The 22344-nt window shown below is 43.3% G+C and overlaps 1 protein-coding gene across 2 annotated transcripts in view; it reads left to right on the forward strand.

Moving 5' to 3' along the window:
* The window catches only part of TNFRSF18 (TNF receptor superfamily member 18), a 156345-nt gene extending 139580 nt beyond the window's left edge, over positions 1 to 16765 (forward strand). For both annotated transcript variants that reach the window (XM_086952020.1, XM_086952021.1), the window contains one exon: positions 15192 to 16765. In XM_086952020.1, coding sequence (XP_086808146.1) covers positions 15192 to 15322 — 131 coding nt within the window. In that variant the 3' untranslated portion in view covers positions 15323 to 16765. The remainder of the gene's footprint in view (positions 1 to 15191) is intronic.
* The last annotated feature ends 5579 nt before the right edge of the window (positions 16766 to 22344 follow it).

Below are 22344 nucleotides of genomic sequence, written 5' to 3' on the forward strand. Positions count from 1 at the left end.
TGCGTAGTTGAGTGGCGTTGCGTGGTTGAGTGGCGTTGCATGTGTGAGTGGCGTTGCATGTGTGAGTGGCGTTGCATGTGTGAGTGGCGTTGCATGTGTGAGCGTTGCGTAGTTGTTTAGTTGTGTGGTGGTGTTATTTATTGATGCTTTGTTGGTGCTGTATGAGTGTATTTTAGTGTTGCTATGTTTATTGTGTGATGTGTATATTTGTAGATGTGATGTTGTGTAAGTATTTTTTAGCATTATGTAATAAATGGAATGTGTATGTAACTTTTTTGTATTTTTTTGTGTTTAGTAATATGTTGACTGCCTTTGTTGTTGTTTATGTATGTATTTTAAATAAAAAATGGCGGACGCAATGCGTCCCCTTCACGCAACCTACGTTTAGTAGGTCATCGGTCTAGTTTTTTTTTGCTTTCCTTTTGGAAGTGTACAATTTTTGATTGACGTTTTATTTCAGCCAATCGGAGCGCTACGTTTTTGACGTTGCGTTTCGATTGGCGTGCGTCAACGGTGGAATTCCCCAGAAGATCGAGATTCGCGGGGCGCAGAAGGCGTGTTCTTGTTCCTGTGCTGTTGTTGCGTCGTTAGACAGGTAAGACTTTATTTCTAACTGTTTTATTTATTTATTCGAATGTAGTATTGATAGTATGTATAAAGTAAAGAATATTATTTTTTGTATAAAAATGTAAATTTTTTGTTCGCGACTATATTACTTTTTTGTTATTTACTTAAAATATAGTTAATTAACTGTTTATAAAGTTGATATATAATGTCTGTTTGTGTCAATTTTAATGTATTTATTGGTTGTCTTAGTATTTTTAAGTACATGATCTGTATTTTAACTTAGAAGAAGTATGTACTTTGTATTTATGTAATAACTGGATGTGATAAGTTTTAATGATTTAAATTGTTTATTTTTACAATGACAATGTTTGTAAATGTTTAGGAGGCACAGTGTTTAATTGAAGGTGTGTAAATGTATACTTTTGCGAATGTTATTTATGTTTTTAATCTTTATTAACGAAATATGCGAATAATGTAAGCCAAGTGCAAATGTGGATGTTTTTTTGTGTTTTAATTTGCAAATGTATGTTGACGTTATTTCCATTAGTCCTTCTTTTATCAGTGTTGATTGTTTCGCTTTTAAATTTTTAGTTTTGTGAGTGTTACCTAAAGGTGTTAATAATGTACGTATTATGAGTTAGTTATGTGATTGTTAGCTAGTGTCGTTTTTATTTACTTGGTGCGTAACAGATCTTGTGCATTTTTTTGTTATTTAGATTTTTTTTTTTGCATTTTCGTTTTGTTGTTTGGCCTTAGTTTTGTAGTTGTTTGTCTAGGTCTCAAAAGGATAGTGTAGATTCTTTTTTTTAAAGTAGTTGATGTGAAACGTTAATAATAGTGTGTAAAAAACTTGCTGTATAGTACTCGAATAAAAAGAGCATGCTATTTTAAAATGATGTGAATTTTTTAAACGCCGGAAGTTGTCTGTAGGTGTTAATTGGAGGTGAAGATAGTTCCAGACAATGTACCCTTCAGAGTGAAGGCATCTTCTTTCAGCATAGCATTATTGTTAGGTTGATAAGTTGCCAGAAACCTTTTTGATGTTTCCTATTTGTGGGTAAGCGGACATTTTCACAAGCTTCTGAATCCGTGACCTGCGGGACTCCTGTGTAGTGCCTTGTGGACGAAGCAACGATCCACAGTCTGAGCATGTGGTCTAAAGGGTGCTACCTGTAGCTTGGTTGTTTGATGATGAACAAGTTGTGTGTGATAGTAATGTGTTAATCCAGTCTAGGAATGTTCACCGCAGGAGCAGGGTGCCCTTGTGTGGGAGAACAAGAATTTGCAAGAGTCCCCAAAGTAAGCTTAGGTGATAAAAGACACAATAGATTACGTCTTTGACATTATGAATGAAAGTGAAGCATAATATTGTGTGTGTGAGGATGAGGGGGTGAGGGTAAATGTTGCCTAACGCTATTTATGTGTTTTACGGTGTAGTTGGAGGGTGGACTTGGACGGTGTGAGTGTGAGTGTGAGTGGTTGTGAGTGTCTGGGCATTTGATGTTGTGAGTGAGGCTGAGCGTGTGTTGGTGAGTGATGGTGTGTGAGGGTATGAGTGTGATTGAGGGTGTGAGGTTGTGAGAGTGTGAGAGTGTGATGTAGGGTGAGGATGAGTGAGGGTGTGTTCGGCTGAGGGTGAGGGTGGGTGAGGGTGTGATTCATAGTGATGATGCCTATAAGTGATCTTTTTTTCCTTGTGAATATTGTACACTTCAAATGTATTAATGTTGTGAAGCGTTTTTTGAGAAAGCTAATCCTGCCCTATGTAATGTTGATTGATGCTGTTGTTAACGCTGAATCAAAAAACAAATACATCAGTAACGTTTTTTATATAATGCATGTCAAAAGTAATTTTTTTTTTGTACGGTACACATCAATTTGCACTGCAAAAGCTTGGCTTGCATTAACATAGATGCGCATTGATTTTGTCTGTGTTTGCTTATTTGAGACAATGTTTACGTCCTTATAAATTTCCGACTACAGATGTGCATTAATTGTGGCAAAGTATAAGTATGAAGCCACCTTTAAAAATTGTATTGTTGTTGTTGTTTAGTTTGAGTGAAATTCTTTCTTGTACTTATTAGTGAATTTCAAGTAGGATGTGAGGTCTAGTGCTCTTGTGATTACGCACTTTCTTTGTTTTGTGGATTATTTCCACCATTGTTTAATGGTTTATTTACTTCCCCTTACTTTATTGACTGCTTTATGTTGTGAATTTTTGTCCTTTAGAGGTCTTTGTCCCCTTTTAAATTGGTGTATTACTCGCTGTGTATTCAGATGTTTCCCTTTTTTCTTCGGATTTTTTTTTTCTTGAAAAAATGTTATATTTAACAATCCTTTACTGCGTTTTTATGTATTAATTTGTGCACTGTCCTTGCGATGCATTAAGTTTTCATTTTTGAATACCTACAAGTGTGTAATCTGATGTTTTGTTATTGAATTAAATGTTGCCTAATGCTATTTACTTTTGGAGTTGGAGGGTGGATTAGTAGTTGGAGGGTGCATTAGTAGTTGGAGGGTGGATTAGTAGTTGTAGGGTGGAGTTGTAGGGTGGTGTTGTAGGGTGGAGTTGGAGGGTGGATTTGGACGGTGTGAGTTTGAGGGTGAGTGGATGTGAGGGTCAGGGGGTGTGAGGGTGTGTGATGGTGTGTAAGGGCGAGTGAGGGTGACTGTGTGAGTATGAGTGAGGGTGTGAGAGTTGTGAGGGTGAGGGGGGTGAGGGTGTCTGAAGGTGAGGGGGTGAGGGTGTCTGAAGATGAGGGGGTGAGGGTAATGGGGTGTGAGTGTGTGTGATGCTAGGTGTGGGTGAGTGAGGGCGAGTGTTGTGAGGGTGTGAGTGTGTGAAGGTGAGTGAGGGTGTGCAAGTTTTAAGGTTGAGTGTGTGACTGTGGGTGAGGGTGGGTGAGGGTGTGTGAGGAGGTGTGAGGGTGAGGTTGTTGAGGGTGAGGATGTGTGAGGAGGTGTGAGGGTGAGGGGGGGATGTAGAGTGATGGTGTGTGAGGGTGAGTGGGGGAGGGTGAGTGAGGGTGTGTGAGGGTGAGGTTGTTGAGGGTGTGTTGTTGAGTGATGGTGTTTGAGGTTGTGAGGGAGTTTGAGGATGAGTGATGGTGTGTGAGGCTGTGTGTGAGGGTGTGAGTGGGTGTGAGTGAGAGTTGTTGTGATGATGGCTATAAGTGTTTATATTTTCGCCGTGAATATTGTACACTTCAAATGTATTAATGTTGTGAAGCGTTGTTTCTGAAGCTAAGAGACCTATGTAATGTTTATTGATGCTGTTGTTAGCGCTGTATCCAAAATCAAAGACATCAGTAATAGTTTTTATATTATACATGTACATTTTTTTCATTATTTTTTTTGGTAAGGTACACATCAAGCCGCACTGCAAAAGCTTTGCTTGCATTAACATAGATGCGCAGTCATTTTGGAGGGTGGAGTTGTAGGGTGGTGTTGTAGGGTGGATTAGGAGGGTGGCCTTGGACGGTGTGAGTGTGATGGTTATTGGATGTGAAGTTCAGGGGGTGTGAGGGTGTGTGATGGTGTGTGAGTGTGAGTGAGGGTGACGGTGTGAGCATGAGTGAGGGTTGTGAGGGTGGACTTTGAAGGTGTGAGGGTGATTGGATGTGATGTTCAGGGGGTGTGAGGGTGTGTGATGGTGTGTGAGGGTGAGTGAGGGTGACGGTGTGAGTATGAGTGTGGGTGATGGGATGAGGGTGTGTGAAGATGAGGGGGTGAGGGTAATGGGATGTGAGAGTGTGTGATGATAGGTGTGGGTGAGTGAAGGTGAGAGTTTGAGCGTGAGTGAGGGTGAGTGTTGTGAGGGTGTGAAGGTGAGTGAGGGTGTGGGACTTTGAATGTTGAGTGTGTGACTGTGGGTGAGGGTGAGGGTGTGTGAGGGTGAGGGTGAGTGAGGTGGTTTGTGGCTGAGAGTGTGTGATGTATAGTGAGTGTGAGAGTGTTGTGATGGGTGTGAGGAGATCGTGGGTGTGTGAGTGTAAGTTGTTTGAGGGTGAGGGGGTGTGTGAGTGGAGTTGCATGCGTGAGTGGCGTTGCATGCATGAGTGGCGTTGCATGCGTGAGTGGCGTTGCGTGGGTGAGTGGGGTTGCGTGGGTGAGTGGCGTTGCGTGGGTGAGTGGCGTTGCGTGGGTGAGTGGGGTTGCGTGGGTGAGTTGCGTTGCATGTGTGAGTGGCGTTGCGTGGTGAGTGGTGTTGCGTGGGTGAGTGGCGTTTCGTGGGTGAGTGGCGTTGCGTGGGTGAGTGGCGTTGCGTGGTTGAGTGGCGTTGCGTGGGTGAGTGGCGTTGCGTGGGTGGGTGGCGTTGCGTGGATGAGTGGCATTGCGTGGATGAGTGGCGTTGCGTGGATGAGTGGCGTTGCGTGGATGAGTGGCGTTGCGTGGATGTGTGGTGTTGCGTGGATGAGTGGGGTTGCGTGGATGAGTGGGGTTGCGTGGATGAATAGCGTTGCGTGGATGAGTTGCGTTGATGTGGGAGTGGTGTTTCTTGGATGAGTGGCGTTGCGTTGGTGAGTGGCGTTGCGTGGATGAGTGGCGTTGCGTGGATGAGTGGTGTTGCGTGGATGACTGGGGTTGCGTGGATGAGTTGCGTTGTGTGGATGAGTTGCGTTGATGTGGGAGTGGTGTTGCTTGGATGAGGGTGTGAAGGTGAGTGAGGGTGTGCGAGTTTGAATGTTGAGTGTGTGACTGTGGGTGAGGGTGTGTGAGGGTGAGGGTGTGTGAGGGTGAGGGTGAGTGAGGTGGTTTGTGGCTGAGAGTGTGTGATGTATAGTGAGTGTGAGAGTGTTGTGATGGGTGTGAGGAGTTTGTGGGTGTGTGAGTGTAAGATGTGTGTATTTGTGCATGTGTGTGTGGCGTTGCATGTGTGATTGGCGTTGCATGTGTGATTGGCGGTGCATGTGTGATTGGTGTTGCATGTGTGATTGGCGTTGCATGTGTGAGTGGAGTTGCATGTGTTATTGGCATCTGTGAGTGTCTTGCATGTGTTAATTTATATTTTTAATGTAATGTGTGTGTGTATTTCTCTGATGAAAGCAATTCAGTCTCCTGGGGTGGTTAGGCCCCAGACGTTTGACTCTGGCCCCCTCCCCACCTTACAGAGGGGAAAAGAAAGAAGAAAAAAAAAGTTGTCGTGCATGAAAGTGAAAGAGTCTAGACTGTTTGTTCTTTTAGTGCGTATTTGCGCGAGTAAAAGGCCGAAAGGTGCAGATGAATGAATAAGACTGAAGTTAAGACAGGGGGGGATAAGCTAAGGCAGGGTGGGTATGCTTGCAAGATGCACGTGTAAATGTTGTGAACGGGTGCATGTTTCCGTGGATGAATGGAAAAGAGATAGAGTGTGAGGGCTGTGTGTTACTGTCGTGCGTGTGGACGGGCCTGATTGGGATAGAATAAGCAAGAGCCACGACCAGAAAGCTGATTTTGGTGGACTGTTTGTGCATGTTGCCTTGCGTGCTGAATGGAACAGAGAGATGTTTTGGTGTTATTGTTTCAGCAATTGAAAGACAGGGTGTTATGCTTAAAATGAAAAAAAAGACAGGGTGTTATGCTTAAAATGAAAAAAAAGTGCACGTCTGAATAGGAAAGGCAGAAACGTGTAGATGAATGAATGAGACACAAGGAAGGGGGTGTTTGTTTGCAAGAAGCACGTGTAAATGTGGTCAACGTGTACGTGTTTCTGTGCGTGAATGGAAAAGAGAAAGTCTGTTGTCTGTTTGTGCATGTTGGCGGCCGTGATAACAAAGAGACACGAACAGAGATGTTTTTCGTGTATGTGTCCCATCCATTGAAATAGTGGAAATTAATTTGATAGTATGGATTGCTGAGGCCGGTGTCACTGCACCTGCTGCACGAACGGAAAGCGTGTCTCTGAAAGAGTTTGTGCAAGGGAGAGGGGAGAGGCATGGTGAGCTGTGCTTGGTGTTTACTCAGAAGGACCCTGTAGCGTGTTGGAGGTGACAGGCCAATTCACCACAAGATATATATTCAAAAGAAATGCACGTCCGCCATTATTTACTGTTAAAATAAAGAAAAACATGTGTCAGAAACGTGCTGGAGGTAGAGGTGGGGTTAGGAAGAGACAGTAGCAGGGGAATTTTTTGTTAGAAGATGCACGTGTAAATGTCGATGCAACAGACTTTTATATATTTGTCGGCGTGTTGTGATCTGTGCGTGCATTAGGAGGTAGCTGCAGAATTGGATCAATATACTGTGTAGATAAACGGTAGTGACGAAGGGTGTGCTATTTAAGAACACATACAGCTGTAGTTAGTATATAGTATTGAAGACGCATGTTAGAAATATTTATTTATTGTCGGAAAATGCGTCACTTAAAACTTTGAAAGTGTTGTGAGTTCTATGTAAAAAGAAAGGATGGAAGAGCGTAGTAGGAAGGATAGGCTATGGAGTCTTTTGACAAATGTAAATTATTTGATTTTATGTATTTTCTGCGTCCGGTTCAAATGCACGTGCTGCACGAACGGAAAGCGTGTCTCTGAAACAGTGTGTGCAAGGGAGATTGAAGACGCATGGGGAGAGGGTACACCGAGCAGGAGGAAGGGAAGGCAAAGAAAGCAAGCTGGGTGAAGAAAGGGGGAGAAAAGAGCGCTGGGACGTGGAAAGGCAAGGAGTGGGGTATGGCAGAGATGTAAACAAACTAGATGCGCGGCCGCCATTTTTTTTGTGCTGGTGTGGCAGGAGTGCTGCTAGGGCAAGGCTGTGTTGGCGGGGAGAAAGAGAGGAGGTGCTGATGTGGGAGGGGGAAGTCGCGGAGAGAGAGGGGAGGTGCTGTTGTGGGAGGGGGGAGTTGCCGGTGTGGGAGGAGTGCTGCTAGGGCAAGGCTGTGTTTGCGGAGAGAGAGAGGGGAGGTGCTGGTGTGGGAGGGGGAAGTTGCTGGTGTGGGAGGAGTGCTGCTAGGGCAAGGCTGTGTTTGCGGGGAGAGAGAGGGGAGGTGCTGGTGTGGGAGGGGAGAGTTGCTGGTGTGGGAGGAGTGCTGCTAGGGGAGGAGAAGCCCTGGATGTGAATGCTCGTGCATGTTTGATCACGTGATTCACGTGAACTGCAAGAAAACCGCGGCTGAAAGCCCTTTGGTTTGAAGAGAAAATAGCCGACTTGAATTCTCCCCATTTCCCATTCCTGCGGAATGGTAAAGGCGAGACCTAAAAAGGCAGGAATAACTATTTTCCCAACAGTGACATTTTGCGGTTACTGATTTTTCACCATTCACTAAGGTGCACGTTTAACCAGGTTATATTTACATTACCTGAGCAAGCTTATTTCCGCACAGCAAGGTAATTTTCATTGTAATAGAATCCGGCTCAGATGGAAAATATAATCTGGATGATTCTCTGCAAGTTTCCCTTCCTACAAAACATTTTTATGTTCAGCAACACACGCTTGCAAAGGTTTTGCAGAGTTGTGTCTATGCACGGTCGTATGGCACAGAAAAAGAACACTTAATGCACCAGGGAGGAGGCACCTACAAGATTCCAACCACACATAGCTGCAGAAATCTGACTCTTTAGAGTGCTAAAAACTTCTCAAGGCATCTACAGCAGTCACACATTTCCAGTCATTGTCCTGCAAAGATTTTATGGTTTCTTTCATCCCATGGAAATATCTACACTTGTAGACCAGTAGCTTCCGAATGAGGCAGTAACTGTTTCTAAAGCTAATGCAGAATCATTTTCTTAGCATTTTAGCAAAGCTCAGAATTTCACCTCGAAGAGCCACAGCAAAAAATGTGCAATCCTCACAAAGTTGCGAAGTTTTTTCTAGACCTTCTGGAAGGTTGCAAATTAAAGGTTTTCAACTTCGCAAACCTCTAGAACTTCTACAATGTGTCACAGCCAACAAGAATTCTCATAAATCATGGGTCAGCCAATAACATCAGTTCTGTGTACAGTTGTGTGCCAGGAGATATAAAGCTCACTACTTGTTCCCGTGCCACTGAGCATCCAATCAGAATTCAGATGTCACGAAAATTGGTGGCTTGCTGATCTGGGCATGGGTGATCTAGTTTCCTTTTCTATATACTTTAGTTACTATACTAAATGAAGTGGACACTATTATTCAATATTAGTATAGGAGAAAAAAATTATGACTGCCAAGAAGCAGTTTGAGAGAGGCAGTGACATCTTTATGATGGCTGGTGAAGGCGTATAAAACTTCACACAGCAGAAAATATATGTCCTCGTCTTCAATGCGCCATACAAAAGCCTTGGCCATACTGGGGGTTGAGAGTAATGCAGTGGAGCAAGTAGGCAATGAAATCCATAAAGGAGCAGTAAACGCTCACTCAGGCACCGCATGGGTGTACAAACTTTTATTTTATTCGGCAGCTCATGACGCGTTTTGCCAGCCAAGGGCCTTGATCACATGACTATCTGTGCAGAGACCAACCTATAAAAAACTAATAGAGTGAAATAAAAAAAGGGAGTCAAAAGCAAACAGTGACTTGCAAAACAAGCGCCACCTTCAAATGATGCAAAATATTAACTGGTAAATCTTACCATGTTCGCTGAACCACATACAATGAAAAGTATACCTCAACCATGTATTGCACTGTTATTGTTACACTGCACACATATCTCAGTACTCTTTAATTATCATTAATATGCAATGTAATACATACATTTCATGTATCGGCTGAATGCTAAAGAAATGTATTGTAATGTAATGTGATGTAAGGTGGATTTGTATAGCTCTGCTTGTCAACCATGAGGGTATCCAGGTGCTAAGTAGCTTAGTGTAGGCGTGTGGTGAGGCTGTGCCTGAATGCAGGCAGTCTCAATGGTCCTGCCAGACGACTAATTGAATAGGCAGGTCTTCAGTTTCTTCCGGAATTCAAGAAGTGAGCAGGAGGCTCTGATGTGTAGGGGGAGGTCATTGTAGGATTTGGCAGATTGATAGAAGAATTATCAATCTCCTGTTCTGCTTCTGTGGATGCAGGTGTGTGTGCGAGTGATGCTGAGCAAAGTTGTCTGGTGGGTTGGTGGAATTGAAGCCAGTAATTGAGGTATGCAGGTCCCATGTTGATTAGTGATTTGAATGCATATGTGGAAGTTTGAACTGGCAGTGCTTCTGGTGTGAGTTTGGCGCGGTAGGTCGAGGATGAGTCTGGGGGTGGCGTTTTGGATGGTTTGAAGTCTGTGAAGGAGATGGGTTGGGACACCAGCGTAGAGTCCATTAGTCCATTATCATAGTCCAATCTGCTTGTGATTATTAGGGCCTGCGTGATTGTATGTCTGGTGTCCAGTGGGAGCCACTCGCATGTTATGTGTAACATGAGAAGGATGTGGAAGCTTGAGGAGCTGGCAGAATTGGCCTGGTGCTTCATGGTGAGATTAGTGTCCAGGATGGGCTTAGGTTCCTAGCATAGTTGGTTGGGGTGGGTGTGGGTCGAAGATTGGCGTGCCAACAGGTGAGCTCTTCTTCCCGAAGATCAGCACTTCAGTTTTGTCTGTGTTTAGCTTGATTCAGTTCTATTTCATACAATTGGCCACGCCAGTCATGCATTGTTTGAAGTTTGTCTTGGTGTTCACAGTGTTGTCTGAGAGCGAAAACATGAGCTCGATATCATAGGCGTAGGAGATGATGTTAATTCCATAGGATCTGATGATGCTTGCCAGAGGAGTGACATACACGTTGAAGAGTGTGTGGCTGACTGATGATCCCTGTGGAATTTTCCAGATGAGGTCCTTGGGATCTGAAGTGAACGACGAGAACCTGACTTGTGTATTTCCGGAGAAGAAGGACACTATCCATTTGAGTTCTGGTCCTTGTATCCCCCCTGTGTGTAGTCTGTAGATGCGTTTGTGGTAGGAGACAGTGTCGAAAGCAGTGTACAGATCGAGGAGGATGAAGGCGGCTTTCTGTTCAAGGTCGAGAATGGTGCGTATGTTGTCTGTGGCAGCAACGAGGGCTATTTTGGTGCTGTGGTTGTATCAGAATCCTGATTGTGAGTAGTCTAGGGATTTGTGCGATTCAAGGTGATCAGTACTTGTCTGATGATGGCCTTCTCAATGAGTTTGGCTGAGAAGGGGAGCAGTGATATGTGTCAGTAGTTGCTGAGTTCTTTAAGGTTGATTGAGGGTTTTTTGAAGAGGGTGGTGACTTTGGCATGTTTCCAGCGGTCTGGGAAGGTGGCTATCTTGAGAGAAGTGTTGATGCTAGAAGTGAGTGCAGCACTGATCGTTTGTAGATTTGGTGAGGGCAGGGGTCTGTAGGAGCCCCAGAGTGGACTGGCTTCATTAACACTGCAGTGTCCTGGGTGGAAAAAGGGTTCCATGCTGTGAGTTGGTAGTTTTTGGTTGATGAGGTAAACAGGCTAGGAAGGTCAATTGGGGGAGGGGCAGGGTGGCTGAGGTTTAAAGTTGCTGTAGATCTTGGTGATATTTTGTGGAAGAAGTCAGAGAGGTTGTTGCAGAGTAGATGGAGCTAGATTTAATTCTCAGGGTCAGAGCCTGTTGCTTGGTCTCTTTTACGTGATGGTCATAATGTCTAAGTGCGACCTAATAGGTGTTTCTTGCGGGGGTTCCTCGAGTGGTTCTCTATTTTTTTTCAAGTTGTTTGCAAACTTTCTTGAATTCTCTGAGGTCTGGGTTGTACCACCTAGCTTGTTTGCTCGATCATTTGTGTTTGGTGTTTTTCAGGGGTGCCAGTGTATTGGTGCAGGTGGTGATCCAGTTGTTGAAATTTTTTGTATTGTTGATGAGGTCATTGGTGGGGTTTGGGTAGTTAGTTAGAGTGAGTTGTTCCATTCCATTTCTGTAACTGTTTTCCAGCAGCTGCTTAGGGTGTTGCTAGACTCCATAGGGGTGGATGCTTGCCCAGTTATGTGGAAGCAGACAATGGATTGGTCTGTCCATGTGAGTGAAGTGATGCAGCTGACTTTAATCTTGTTGCTGGTGAATAATATTGTGTACAGGTTGTATCTGACGATGTGGGTAGGGCCATGTATGAGCTGGGTGAGGCTGATATTCTGTAGACTTTTAAAGAAAGACCATAGAGTTGGAATCTGTGGGGTCGTCAAGCTGAATGTTGGGATCGCCTAGGAGTATGAAGTCTTTGGTGCCCATGGCAAGGGGTGCACTGAGGTCTGTGAGGAGGTTACTGAAGTGGGTGCGAGGTCCTGGCTGCTGGTGGCAAGGGTGTCTTTGATAGTAATTTTTCTATCACTCTGAAGCTTGAAGTGAATGTGTTCCATAAAAGTGGCTTCTGGGTCAGTATAAGAGGCACACTTGATGGTGTCTCTGTGGATGATGACAAGCTCTCCTACTGGTTTATGCATATAGTCTTGGTGCAGGATTTTGTATCCAGTAGGGATGGCTGTGGCGATGTCCAGTGCCATTGTAGGGTTGAGACAGATTTCGGTGTGGAAGAGGAGGTCTGGTATATTCAGCCTGACCCTTTTTAACGTCTACATGGTACCGCTCGCCAACATCGTCCGATCACACGACCTCAACATCATCTCATATGCCGACCACACCCAGCTGATCCTCTCCCTCACCAAGGACCCCACCACGCCAAAACCAACCTCCATGAGGGAAATGAAGGCCATCACAGAATGGATGAAGAACAGTTGCCTGAAACTGAACTCAGACAAGACGGAGGTCCTCATCCTCAGCCCCACCCCATTCGCCTGGGACGACTCCTGGTGGCTGGCCGCGCTGGGAGTTGCATCAACACCCACTGACCACGCACGCAACCTGGGGTTCATCCTGGACAAATCACTTTCAGTGACCCAGCAAGTCAACGCCTCTCCTCCTCCTGCTTCAACACTCTCCGCATGCTTCGCAAGATCTACAGATGGATCCCCACTGGAACCAGAAGGACGGTCACCCAGGCCCTCGTCAGCAGCAGGCTGGACTACGGCAGCGCCCTCTATGCAGGAACCACGGGGAAACTACAGAAAAGACTTCAATGCATACAGAATGCCTCCGCAAGCCTCATCCTCGACGTCCCCGCCACAGCCACATCACTTCCCACCTGAGAGACCTACACTTGCTCCACATCAACAAGAGGATCACCTTCAAGCTCCTCACCCACACTCACAAAGCAATCCACAAGGCCAGACCAGCATACCTCAACAAACGACTCACCTTCTACACCCCAAACCGCCAGCTTCGCTATGCTAACCTCGCCACCGTTCCACGCATTGACCGAACGAACACCGGCGGCAGATCATTCTCCCATCTCGCCGCCAAGACATGGAACACCCTCCCCATCCACCTGCAACAGACCCAGTTCCTGCTGACTTTCAGAAGACTTCTATGGACCTGGCTGTTCGAGCAGTAGCAACAATCCTCCCCCCCCCCCCACTCCCCCCTTGCTTACTGTGCCATTTGATTCAAGCTAGTCTGGCTGATGAATGGTAATACCCAGAAACCGGCCAGAGGATGCTTGTGTCCGGTCCAGGGAGGACCTAGCTTGGCAGTTCACTCTGGATTGTTCCCATGAGGCACAGGGTCAAGACTGATTTGCAAATGGCTGGGTCTAAACTAGGGAGGCATGGTGAGCAAAAGAACAATGGTTTTAACCCAGATCTCTTGACTGGGGGTGAATATATGATTTATTCAGCTTTCCGTCCATCAATTGTGTGTCTTTTGCTTCCTCGCCCTAAGTGTGCCGGGTATTGTGGCTGATGAGGGGTGAAACCCCAAAATTGGTCCTAGGATGCTTGTTTCCAGTCCAGGGAGGACCTGGCTTGGCAGCTAGGTCTGGACTGTTCCCATGAGGCATAGGGTCAAAACTGACATGCAGAAGACTGGGTCTAAACTGGGGTGGCATGATGAGCAAATTAATGATGGATTTAACCCAGATCTCTTGACTGGGAGTGAGTGTATGATTTATTTAGCATTCCCTCCATCATATGTTTGCATAGCACTTTTCACCCTAAGTGGGATGGATATGCCCAGACGTGGGTCCCTTGCTTACTGTGCCACTGGATTTAAGCTAGCCTGGCTGATGAAGGGTAATACCCAGAAACCGGTCCCAGGATGCTTGTTTACGGTCCAGGGAGGACATGGCATGGCAGTTCGGTCTGGACTGTTCCCATGAGTCACAGGGTCAAGACTGATTTGCATATGGCTGAGTCTAGACTGGGGTAGCATGGTGAACAAAAGATCTATGGATTTAACCCAGATCTCTTGACTTGGAGTGAATGTATGATTTATTCAGCATTCCGTCCATCATTTGTTTGTGTGGCACTTTTTATTCTCAGTGGCACTTCGGATATAGGAAGCTGTTTGCAGGCAAAAGTTATTTAAAAACGTTTCCACTTCTCATAATATTCTTTTGTATCTAAACCCTCTACTGACAAACTGATTCAAAGTAATTAAAATTGCACAACATTGCTCAATTCTTTAGATAATGACTCCTGATCTTTCTCATGTTTATGTCTGAAAAAACTAATTTTACTATTTAGGGGGGTGGGGTGATGGTTATGTTCTGAATTGATTCTAGCCTTTCAGCTAGTAGTGACAATGTAAACAGTCAACTCACTAATTCTCTGATTCGATTTTGGTGGTAACTGAAAATTCTCGAATTTCTGGAGGAAATGCTACATACTGATTAGAATAACCTTCTAAATGTTCTCTTTGATACTGTCTCTGTTATTGAGAAAATTCAGCAGGCTGATTTTACACTGTGTTCTGGGTTTCTTCTACAAATTGTAGTCTTTCAGTTACAGCATAACTCTAAATAACGCTCTATGGGACATATTTACAAGGAAATGGCGGATCGTGGCGTTAAGCACAAAATGCTAATACCACGCTCCGCCATTCCGAAAACGCAGGGATGAGCCGTATTTACAAAGATACAACACATCCATGCATGTTCCCTAGCGATGGCGCTAAATTAAGCTGCCTAGCGCCAGCACAAGCATCCTGCCTGAGGGAATGATTGTTTACGTGCAGGAAGTCGCCTTTCCTGCACATAAACAATCACAAATGTTGATTTGAAAATTCTATGTGTGCAGCACAATGCAAAACGTAATTTTTTTTAAATGATTGTTTATATGCAGGAAAAGGACACCTTCCTGCACATAAATAATCATTCATGGCGTTTTGCTGTTTCTATGTGTGCTGCACAATGCAGCACACATAGAAACAGGAAAAATAAGGAGAAATAACACATTTCTCCTCGTTTCACCATTTTAGGAGCAGGTTTTCCCTGGTCTTAATTTTGGTGCTGCCTACTATTTATGTCACCCTTGTAAATAGGGGGCATACTCAAAATCAATGGGTGTTGCAGTGGAACACGCACCGCAAGACCCATTTCCCTCCCCTTTCACCCTATGTATAGCATGAAAGGGTGCCTTATTTACAAGGCGGCATTAAGCCACGTTAAGTGGCTTAACTTTACCTTTTAAATAAGGCGGATCCCCTATCGCCACCACAATGTCATTAAAAGTCACATTCCTGTGGCAATAGGGGCTTATACATGTGCCTCAAAATCTCTTAAGGACTAGAAACCATCCTTCTTCTACTCTATTTTTGGACTTCCTCATAACTCTGGACCATTACACAAACATCCCAAGAGGTTCCATATTAACATGATGCTATCTAAACATCTTCAGCTAGCTTCTCTTTCTTTCTCTTTCCAACCTGCAGGAGGCGCATGCATTACTGAACATGAGCACATCCACCCACTGGAGGACAGTTGGAGCTGCCAATTACCAGAAGAGGAGCACGGACAAAGGATATCAGAGGAAGCGTCTGTGAAACAATCCTGGGTAGCCTGAAGGAAGCCATCTTGTAGTAGTAATCCAAATTCTCCATTTTACAACGTCTTTGAAGACAGCCTTTGCCTCGTTGCCAAACTTTGGCAAGACCATGATCTTTTACTAAGGGACTGGATGGGTATCATCCTGGAAGTATAGGATTGCAGTTCATTGGTTACTGTAGTAGCCATGTGAATTGATGCACTCCTGGCCCACAGACGATTCAGCCCCAGGAACAAAAACTGTAGTGAATCCACGACATGCTTCTGGGACTTGTGGCATCTGTCAGACTCTGGGATCCATTCGCCAGTTTCAAAGTATGGCTCTTCACACCTTAAAATGAACCTCATCTCACCGTTCCCACTACACGTTGCCAATGTTTTGCCTGTGCAGTCTTGATGCATGCAGGCACCACCCAAAGAATGGAACATCCAAAATATGGCTGTACTCAAGGAATACACCTTTATTTTTCAACTACAGCTAAAGGTGAACATAAACAGTTCAAACAGTTCCAGCCCAGTGCAAGAATTTACAACAAGAGCACACAATCTAAAACATTCTCAATACCTTGGCAAAAAAGCGTAAAAAAGCACAAGCCATACGAAAAGAAGCCCAAAATAAGGCCAACCCTAAAAACAGAATATCAACTTAGCAAGGAGCATATTGAGCATTAAAAAAAAAATATTTAAACAAAAGCTTTTAACAAAAAACTTTCGGGCCATAAACGCTAACCCTGGGCGGAGTTAGCGGAGTTGCACTATGCGGAACTCTGAGAAGTTCAAAAGAACTCTGCCACACTATGCGGAGCTCTGCAAGCAGTGGAGCACGATAGAGAAATACCATTCGTGGTGATTGCTCAGTGCCGGATGCTTGTCCGTACTGTGCAGTCATTGCGAACGGCACCATGCACAGTGCAAGGGGTCCCTGCTTTCCTTTTCTGCCGTTCAAGTAGATTCTTACTTGAGCGGCAACTTTCTCAATGCAAACAGGCTGTTTCTCAACACGAGCGGTCGCGAGCATACGCCACCACTCACAATGAGAAAACCGACCCCTCACATTGAGAAATCTCGCCTGGAGGTTGATTTTACACGCTCACGCTCGCCAACTTGATGTTGACGATCGCAAATGAGGACAAATCTCACCAGGAGGTTGATTTTCCTCGCTCGCGGTCGCCAACTTGATGTTAATGAAAGTGAGTGAGGGAAAGAAATATGAGCAGAGCTTTTCAGAACTCTGTGAGCGCAGTGTAACGCGGAGTGCAGAAAACTCCTCAAACTCCGTGAGCGGAGTTCACCGCCCAGGGTTAATAAACACTCATTGTTCTTTGCAGATATAACTTGAGTAATTTAGATGGGGGCTGCCTAAAGGCCTAGACATGTTTAATTGAATCATCCTGACCTGAGCATGAATCAAAACATTGGTGTTTCTGAGTCCCTTCCTATGTTGAAAAATTAAACATCTACCTTCTAGTATCGGCACCTCCTTGTCATTCTCTAGAGTCCTTTCCATCATCATGCTACAGAAAGCTGTTGCTGCTAGTTGTGAGGAGACCATTCTAGAAGGCAACGGCATTCACTGCCACTGCCATTATGTCGCAGATGAACAAGGTAGTGTAATTTTCCAATTTCACATGCAAGGAAAAATTGCGCCACCATGTGCCAATTATGCATATTACAGGCAAGCTAAATATACTGGCTTTTTCAGTCTTCCTTTTGTTTTACAGACTTTTTAATATTGCCAGCCTTTGTTATAATGACATTGTTTCAACAGGATGGAACCCCCACTCTCATATGCTCTAGAAATGATTGGCCATGAGTCTTTCAAGGATGTTTTTTTGGTTATCTGGGCTTTGCGTCTCAGCAGGTGCTGCCAATCAAAGCAGATGATGAAAGGAATGACTTTGGGGGCTAAATGAGCTCTAAAGCAACAGTAAACAAATGCATGACACCACTATCTGCAATACCTTCTCATAGTTTCACTTCTTGTGCCACTGGCCATCAAAGAAAGTGACCAGGGATTTTCTGACCGCCATCAGTGGCCTCGTTTCCACATTTTTGGAATCTCAGCATCCTAGATACAGTTAAGAGACTATATAGGGAAAAAGTGGGAAAGCTTAGATTTCTCATTCACTTGCATTAGAATAACAAAAAGTTTGAAGTGGGAGAATGCTAAATATTGCTAGTTTGTGTTTGAAAATTGGGAGGCTCCTGTGTAAATAGGGAGTGCTGGCATGTATGTTTTTCTCTACATGCCAATATTTACAATTTTTTTCTACAAAGTGTGATATTCTAACACAAATAAATAGAATAGCAATGTTACTTCAATCAGTCACTGGGGTAAGTCATACGCTTAGGATGCTAGTCTAACTTTTGGGGATCCTCAGTGAACTCCAGTGTCTGACTAGTTTCAATAATTTCACAAACATTAATGGACTTCCGCTACTGGGCACTTATTCTTTACTTAGTCTTAGTCATGGCCAGCTCAGTAGTCTGATATACTTTTGTGCGCTCTCACTTTGACTATATCTAATGAGCCAAATGGAAATAATGTCCTCTCATTCCTGACCAAGTCAATGATCAGACTTTTATGAACTTTATCTTCTTATCAGAGTCCATGATTCCGTAGACCTTCACTCATGGCCACCTGATTGGCCCGTTGACTTTAATGGATTGATGCACCTAGTCCCCTCTGTGCTCCCAAGACTTTATTGGCCACTTTGATGGCTCTATAATTCTTTGTCACCCCAATGGTGCAATAGTTTTTCTGGGATTCTTTCAGTTTGAGAGGTAGCCTCATACATGGCCAACTTCACAGTTGAAGGGATTATAATAGGGTAATAGATATGAAACAATGTAGCCTCACACCGCATAAGTATGGACTAGTGTTATGTCTCATGTAAGAAATAAGGGTTTCCTCTTATGAGTTAAATTTCAATCCAGGAATCCCATAATCACAACCATTGAGGGCTCTTTGACCTGGTTGTCTCTGATATTTTCATCTTTACTTGGTAGCATAATGATCCTCATTACTGAGCATCTGCTTTGGGGTGCAGGAGGAGGGTAGGGAGGCCTATGTGTGCTGCACAGGACAATATCTAGGGATGTAGCTCCCAACTCAGGAAGTATATATTGCAGCATTTTTGCAAGAAAGCAAATCTTTCTTGACAGAGTACGTGGTTACCTATAGGCCAAGCATTGTGTCTGTCCATTCAATATTCTCTTTCATTTCTTGCTTAAGTTTACCAAATGAGCAGTTCCATGCTGTCAATTATTGATACAGTTGACTCCTAGTTCATGTTAATTGAATCAGTGGAACTGAAGATCTAGATTACTTTGATTGACAGTAGCAAAAGTCGACCGAAACGTGGTGTCCGTTATGGATAGGATCATCTTGTAACCTAATTGTGCATAAAGTTAATGGTTTGTGTAGTAAAGACAACCGCTCAGGACACTGGAACTCTTGTTATGTTTATTAAAATGCAGGCCACCATGAGTCGAGTGACTCCCAGCCAGTAGGTCTCAACTGGTGCAGCAGCTTCCAGACAAACAGAGAAACATGGAGCCTATGATGTAGACGGTTCCTTTAAGCACCGTAAATACAGACAGTAATTTACAACACATCCCCTTTCTTTTCGCAAGACTGCAATGCATAAAAATAACACAAAAATGGAAAAGCTCCCCCAAATTATTTAATGAGCGTAAAAAATGACTGTGGAGAACCCGTGCAACAAAACAAAACAAGAGAAAGCTTGTCATGATCATACATGAAATACCCTATAACATAAATACAAAACATGAAGCTTGAAACTTAAATCAAATTCTTTAAACTAAACGTTCCCTGTGGGGATTACATTCACCATATTTAATCCGCAAGCCTGCAAGCGCTCTCCGCGACCTGCGACAAACAGAATGTGAACCATTAGTCTCAGCCTGGTCAGATACATACCACTCCCGTGAGACTGCACGTGAGGGCTAAGGGTTCTTCTGTATAAAACAACGCTTGATGCTCTTCACTCAGGTTGAAGTCAACGTTGGTGCCGCTCATGGCGGTTTCCAAAGCTCAAGTTAACAGTATTCTCTAAACCAGTTCAGACTGTAAATGGGGGCTTTCAAAGCTCCAATAATCACTGATAAAAGCACTCCCACCTAGCCTGAACAATAAGTTACTTAAAGTTCACTGAGATAATCATAGACAAGTTCACATGTATGTTCATCTTGATTCTTTCCTGATATTGTGGTCTGGTTACTGTTGGTGGCAAATACCGACTAAATTGTGGTAAAGGCAATCACTCAGGACTCTGGAAATTTTCATATATATATTTAAACACGGACCACTGTCAGGAGAGGAGATCTCAGCCAGCCAGCAGGTCTCAGCTGGCCCAGTTCCTACCTGGCTGGCAAACAGAGAACCATGGAACCTATCATGTAGAAAGTTGCCTTAAAGCACCGTAAAAAAGGCAGTAATTTCCATCAGTTTGTATATCAGTCTGTATGGTTTTTCAGTAGGCAGAACAAATAGAACAAGTGAATCATACTGTGCTATTCACAAAGGTATCTTGCAGCTGTGAGTAATGTATACATGTAAGTTTACTCTTACACTTTTGAGTATCTTTTCTACTTTTAGCTATTTTACAAAATCTGAGTGTAAAGTTTCTCAAAAGTATAGACTTACATGTTTCCACCCCCTGAATAAAGGGAGTAAGGGCCATATGTAGGAAGACTATTTGCACTCACAAATGCTGAAATTCACAGAATTTCAGCATTTGCGATCGCAATTAGGGCAGTGTGCTATGTAGCACACAAAACCCCACATGCAGAATAAGGAATCGCAAAATTTGCGATTCCTTCTTTTGCTATTGCATTTAAGGAATCGCAAATTGCGATTCCTTAAATGCAATGTAGGAAGCACCCAAGTTGTGCGAATTTTGGCTTAAGAAATCGCAAAATACAACCAACTTCAGGTTAGTGGCATTTTGCGATTTCTTGAAAAAAGCGATTTTTGGCATTTTTCAATGTGCCTTGTGGATCACATACATGCCCTTAGGGCATGTATGTGGACTACATGTGCACACATGTTAATTTCAGGGGTGCAAAAGGGTGTCCTATTGACATCCTTACAACCCTGAAATAGCATTCTCAATTTGCGATTCTCTAATTGAGAATCGCAAATTGAGAATGTCTTCCTATTCATTCCTATGGGCCTTCTAGCCCATAGGAATGCATGAGAATGTATTCCTTATTTGCAAATCTCAATTTGCGATTCACTAATAAGGAATAAGTGGGATTCGCAAAATATTTGCTAATCCTACCTACATTTCATTTTGCGATTCCCTAAAAATCGCAATTTGAGAATCGTAAAACCAGACATGTCCTACCACTGATACCGCAACACCCTCAGGCAGAAAATATGATACATTAAATCATTTTAAATAGTTAAAAAGGTAAATATAATTTTCTGATACAAAAATCTAAAAATCAAACATTTATTATTTAATTATGAAATATTTCTATAACCATTTACAAATTTAAAAAACGGCTGCCCATGTGTGGCACTGGACTTACTTCAGCTCTTGGCAGGAGTAATTTACTATTGTTTTTGTCCCCTTTTTGGCTGTACTAACTTTAGAAGTACAGTTTGTGAATAGCAATGTGCTTACTCTTTTGTAGGTGGGGCATGGCACTCCCTCAACCACTCCCTAACTCTTGCTTAACCGCTCCTTAATCATTCCTAAACTCCACCCATTGTGTATTAAGTAGGTCCTATTTTTCAACCATTCCCCTTGGTCCCTTCCACATTTACTACTAAGTAGTGGAGTTTGATGTCTGAGGTTCCTCCCATAGAAAAGATAAAAGGTACTACAAAATTCAATTTGTGAATAGGCCCAACAGCATCTAACTCCACAGGGGAATCATTTAGGCTCCTATACTTCTGAAAAATGAATACAGTCTGACTCTTATTTGCCTTTCTTGTAAGATGCAAGAGTGTTATTTAGCTCTATGCAAATATTCTGTTATTGCTACATTCAGTTAATTATGGAAAGGTCTGAACTTAATAGATGACAGGTAGTCAATGAAAGGGAGATTCGTACACATTTTGGGATAAAAATATGCAAAACTGTTTTATCAAAAGGCTCTGCAAAAGATAGCATCTCTGTATGTTTTTTTTCTTACAGACAATTTTCAGAGTTGACTGTTTGCTGGACATGTGATTTTGTTGATGCTTTCCCAAACTAATAGAAGACAATCTAGATCTAAAGCATGGGTATTCAATTTAGGTCATATTTCAACAAATCCATTCCCGATTTTTGGGCTAACAATGGACTATGTAAATCCTTTTGATTTAGACATTGCTTTTTGCAAATTTATCTTACTTGGCTAGCCTGAAAATCTGGCATGGATCCACTATTCAGGACCCACATTGGATAACCCTGATCGAGAGGAAGACTGGTCTAAAGGTACTTGTGGGTTTTCCAGTCCCCCTGTGAGCTGGGATAAAGTCAGGCTCATATGAAGCAGTATCTGAGATGTGACGGTTGCTTCCCCAAGTCGCTGGCCTTTCAGAGAGCCAGCCTGGGTACTTGTGCTATTTCACAAGACACATTCCTACTGACCTGGATTACAATGTGTAAGGATAATTAATTCAGGTGAGTAATACTTGATGTTATGTGCATTTTCAGATGCTATCCTCACTTTATAAGTTGTCATATGTCTGGAGCAGCGAAATGTTAGCTCCACCCTTACAACGTCACAACTACACAATATATATACATGCTCTTAGCACCATATACTTTGTGTGTTACAATGTTATCAATGTAAAGTGGTGCACACAAATGTTAAACTTAAGTGCATACACTGGAGAAATTAGAGATTCATAAATGTGTGGATATTAATGTTAAGCCAAATCATGACGAAATGTAGTTTTTATACTTTTGTTATACTTATGTTTTAAGTTATATTGCATGCAAATAGAAAGTGCATTACATGTGTAATAGTGATTTTAGTATTCATCTAAAATTTATTTTGAAATAGCATGTACACCTATGC

The sequence above is a fragment of the Lissotriton vulgaris genome, unplaced genomic scaffold (assembly GCF_964263255.1).
Source record: "Lissotriton vulgaris unplaced genomic scaffold, aLisVul1.2 SCAFFOLD_1368, whole genome shotgun sequence".
Taxonomy (NCBI): domain Eukaryota; kingdom Metazoa; phylum Chordata; class Amphibia; order Caudata; family Salamandridae; genus Lissotriton; species Lissotriton vulgaris.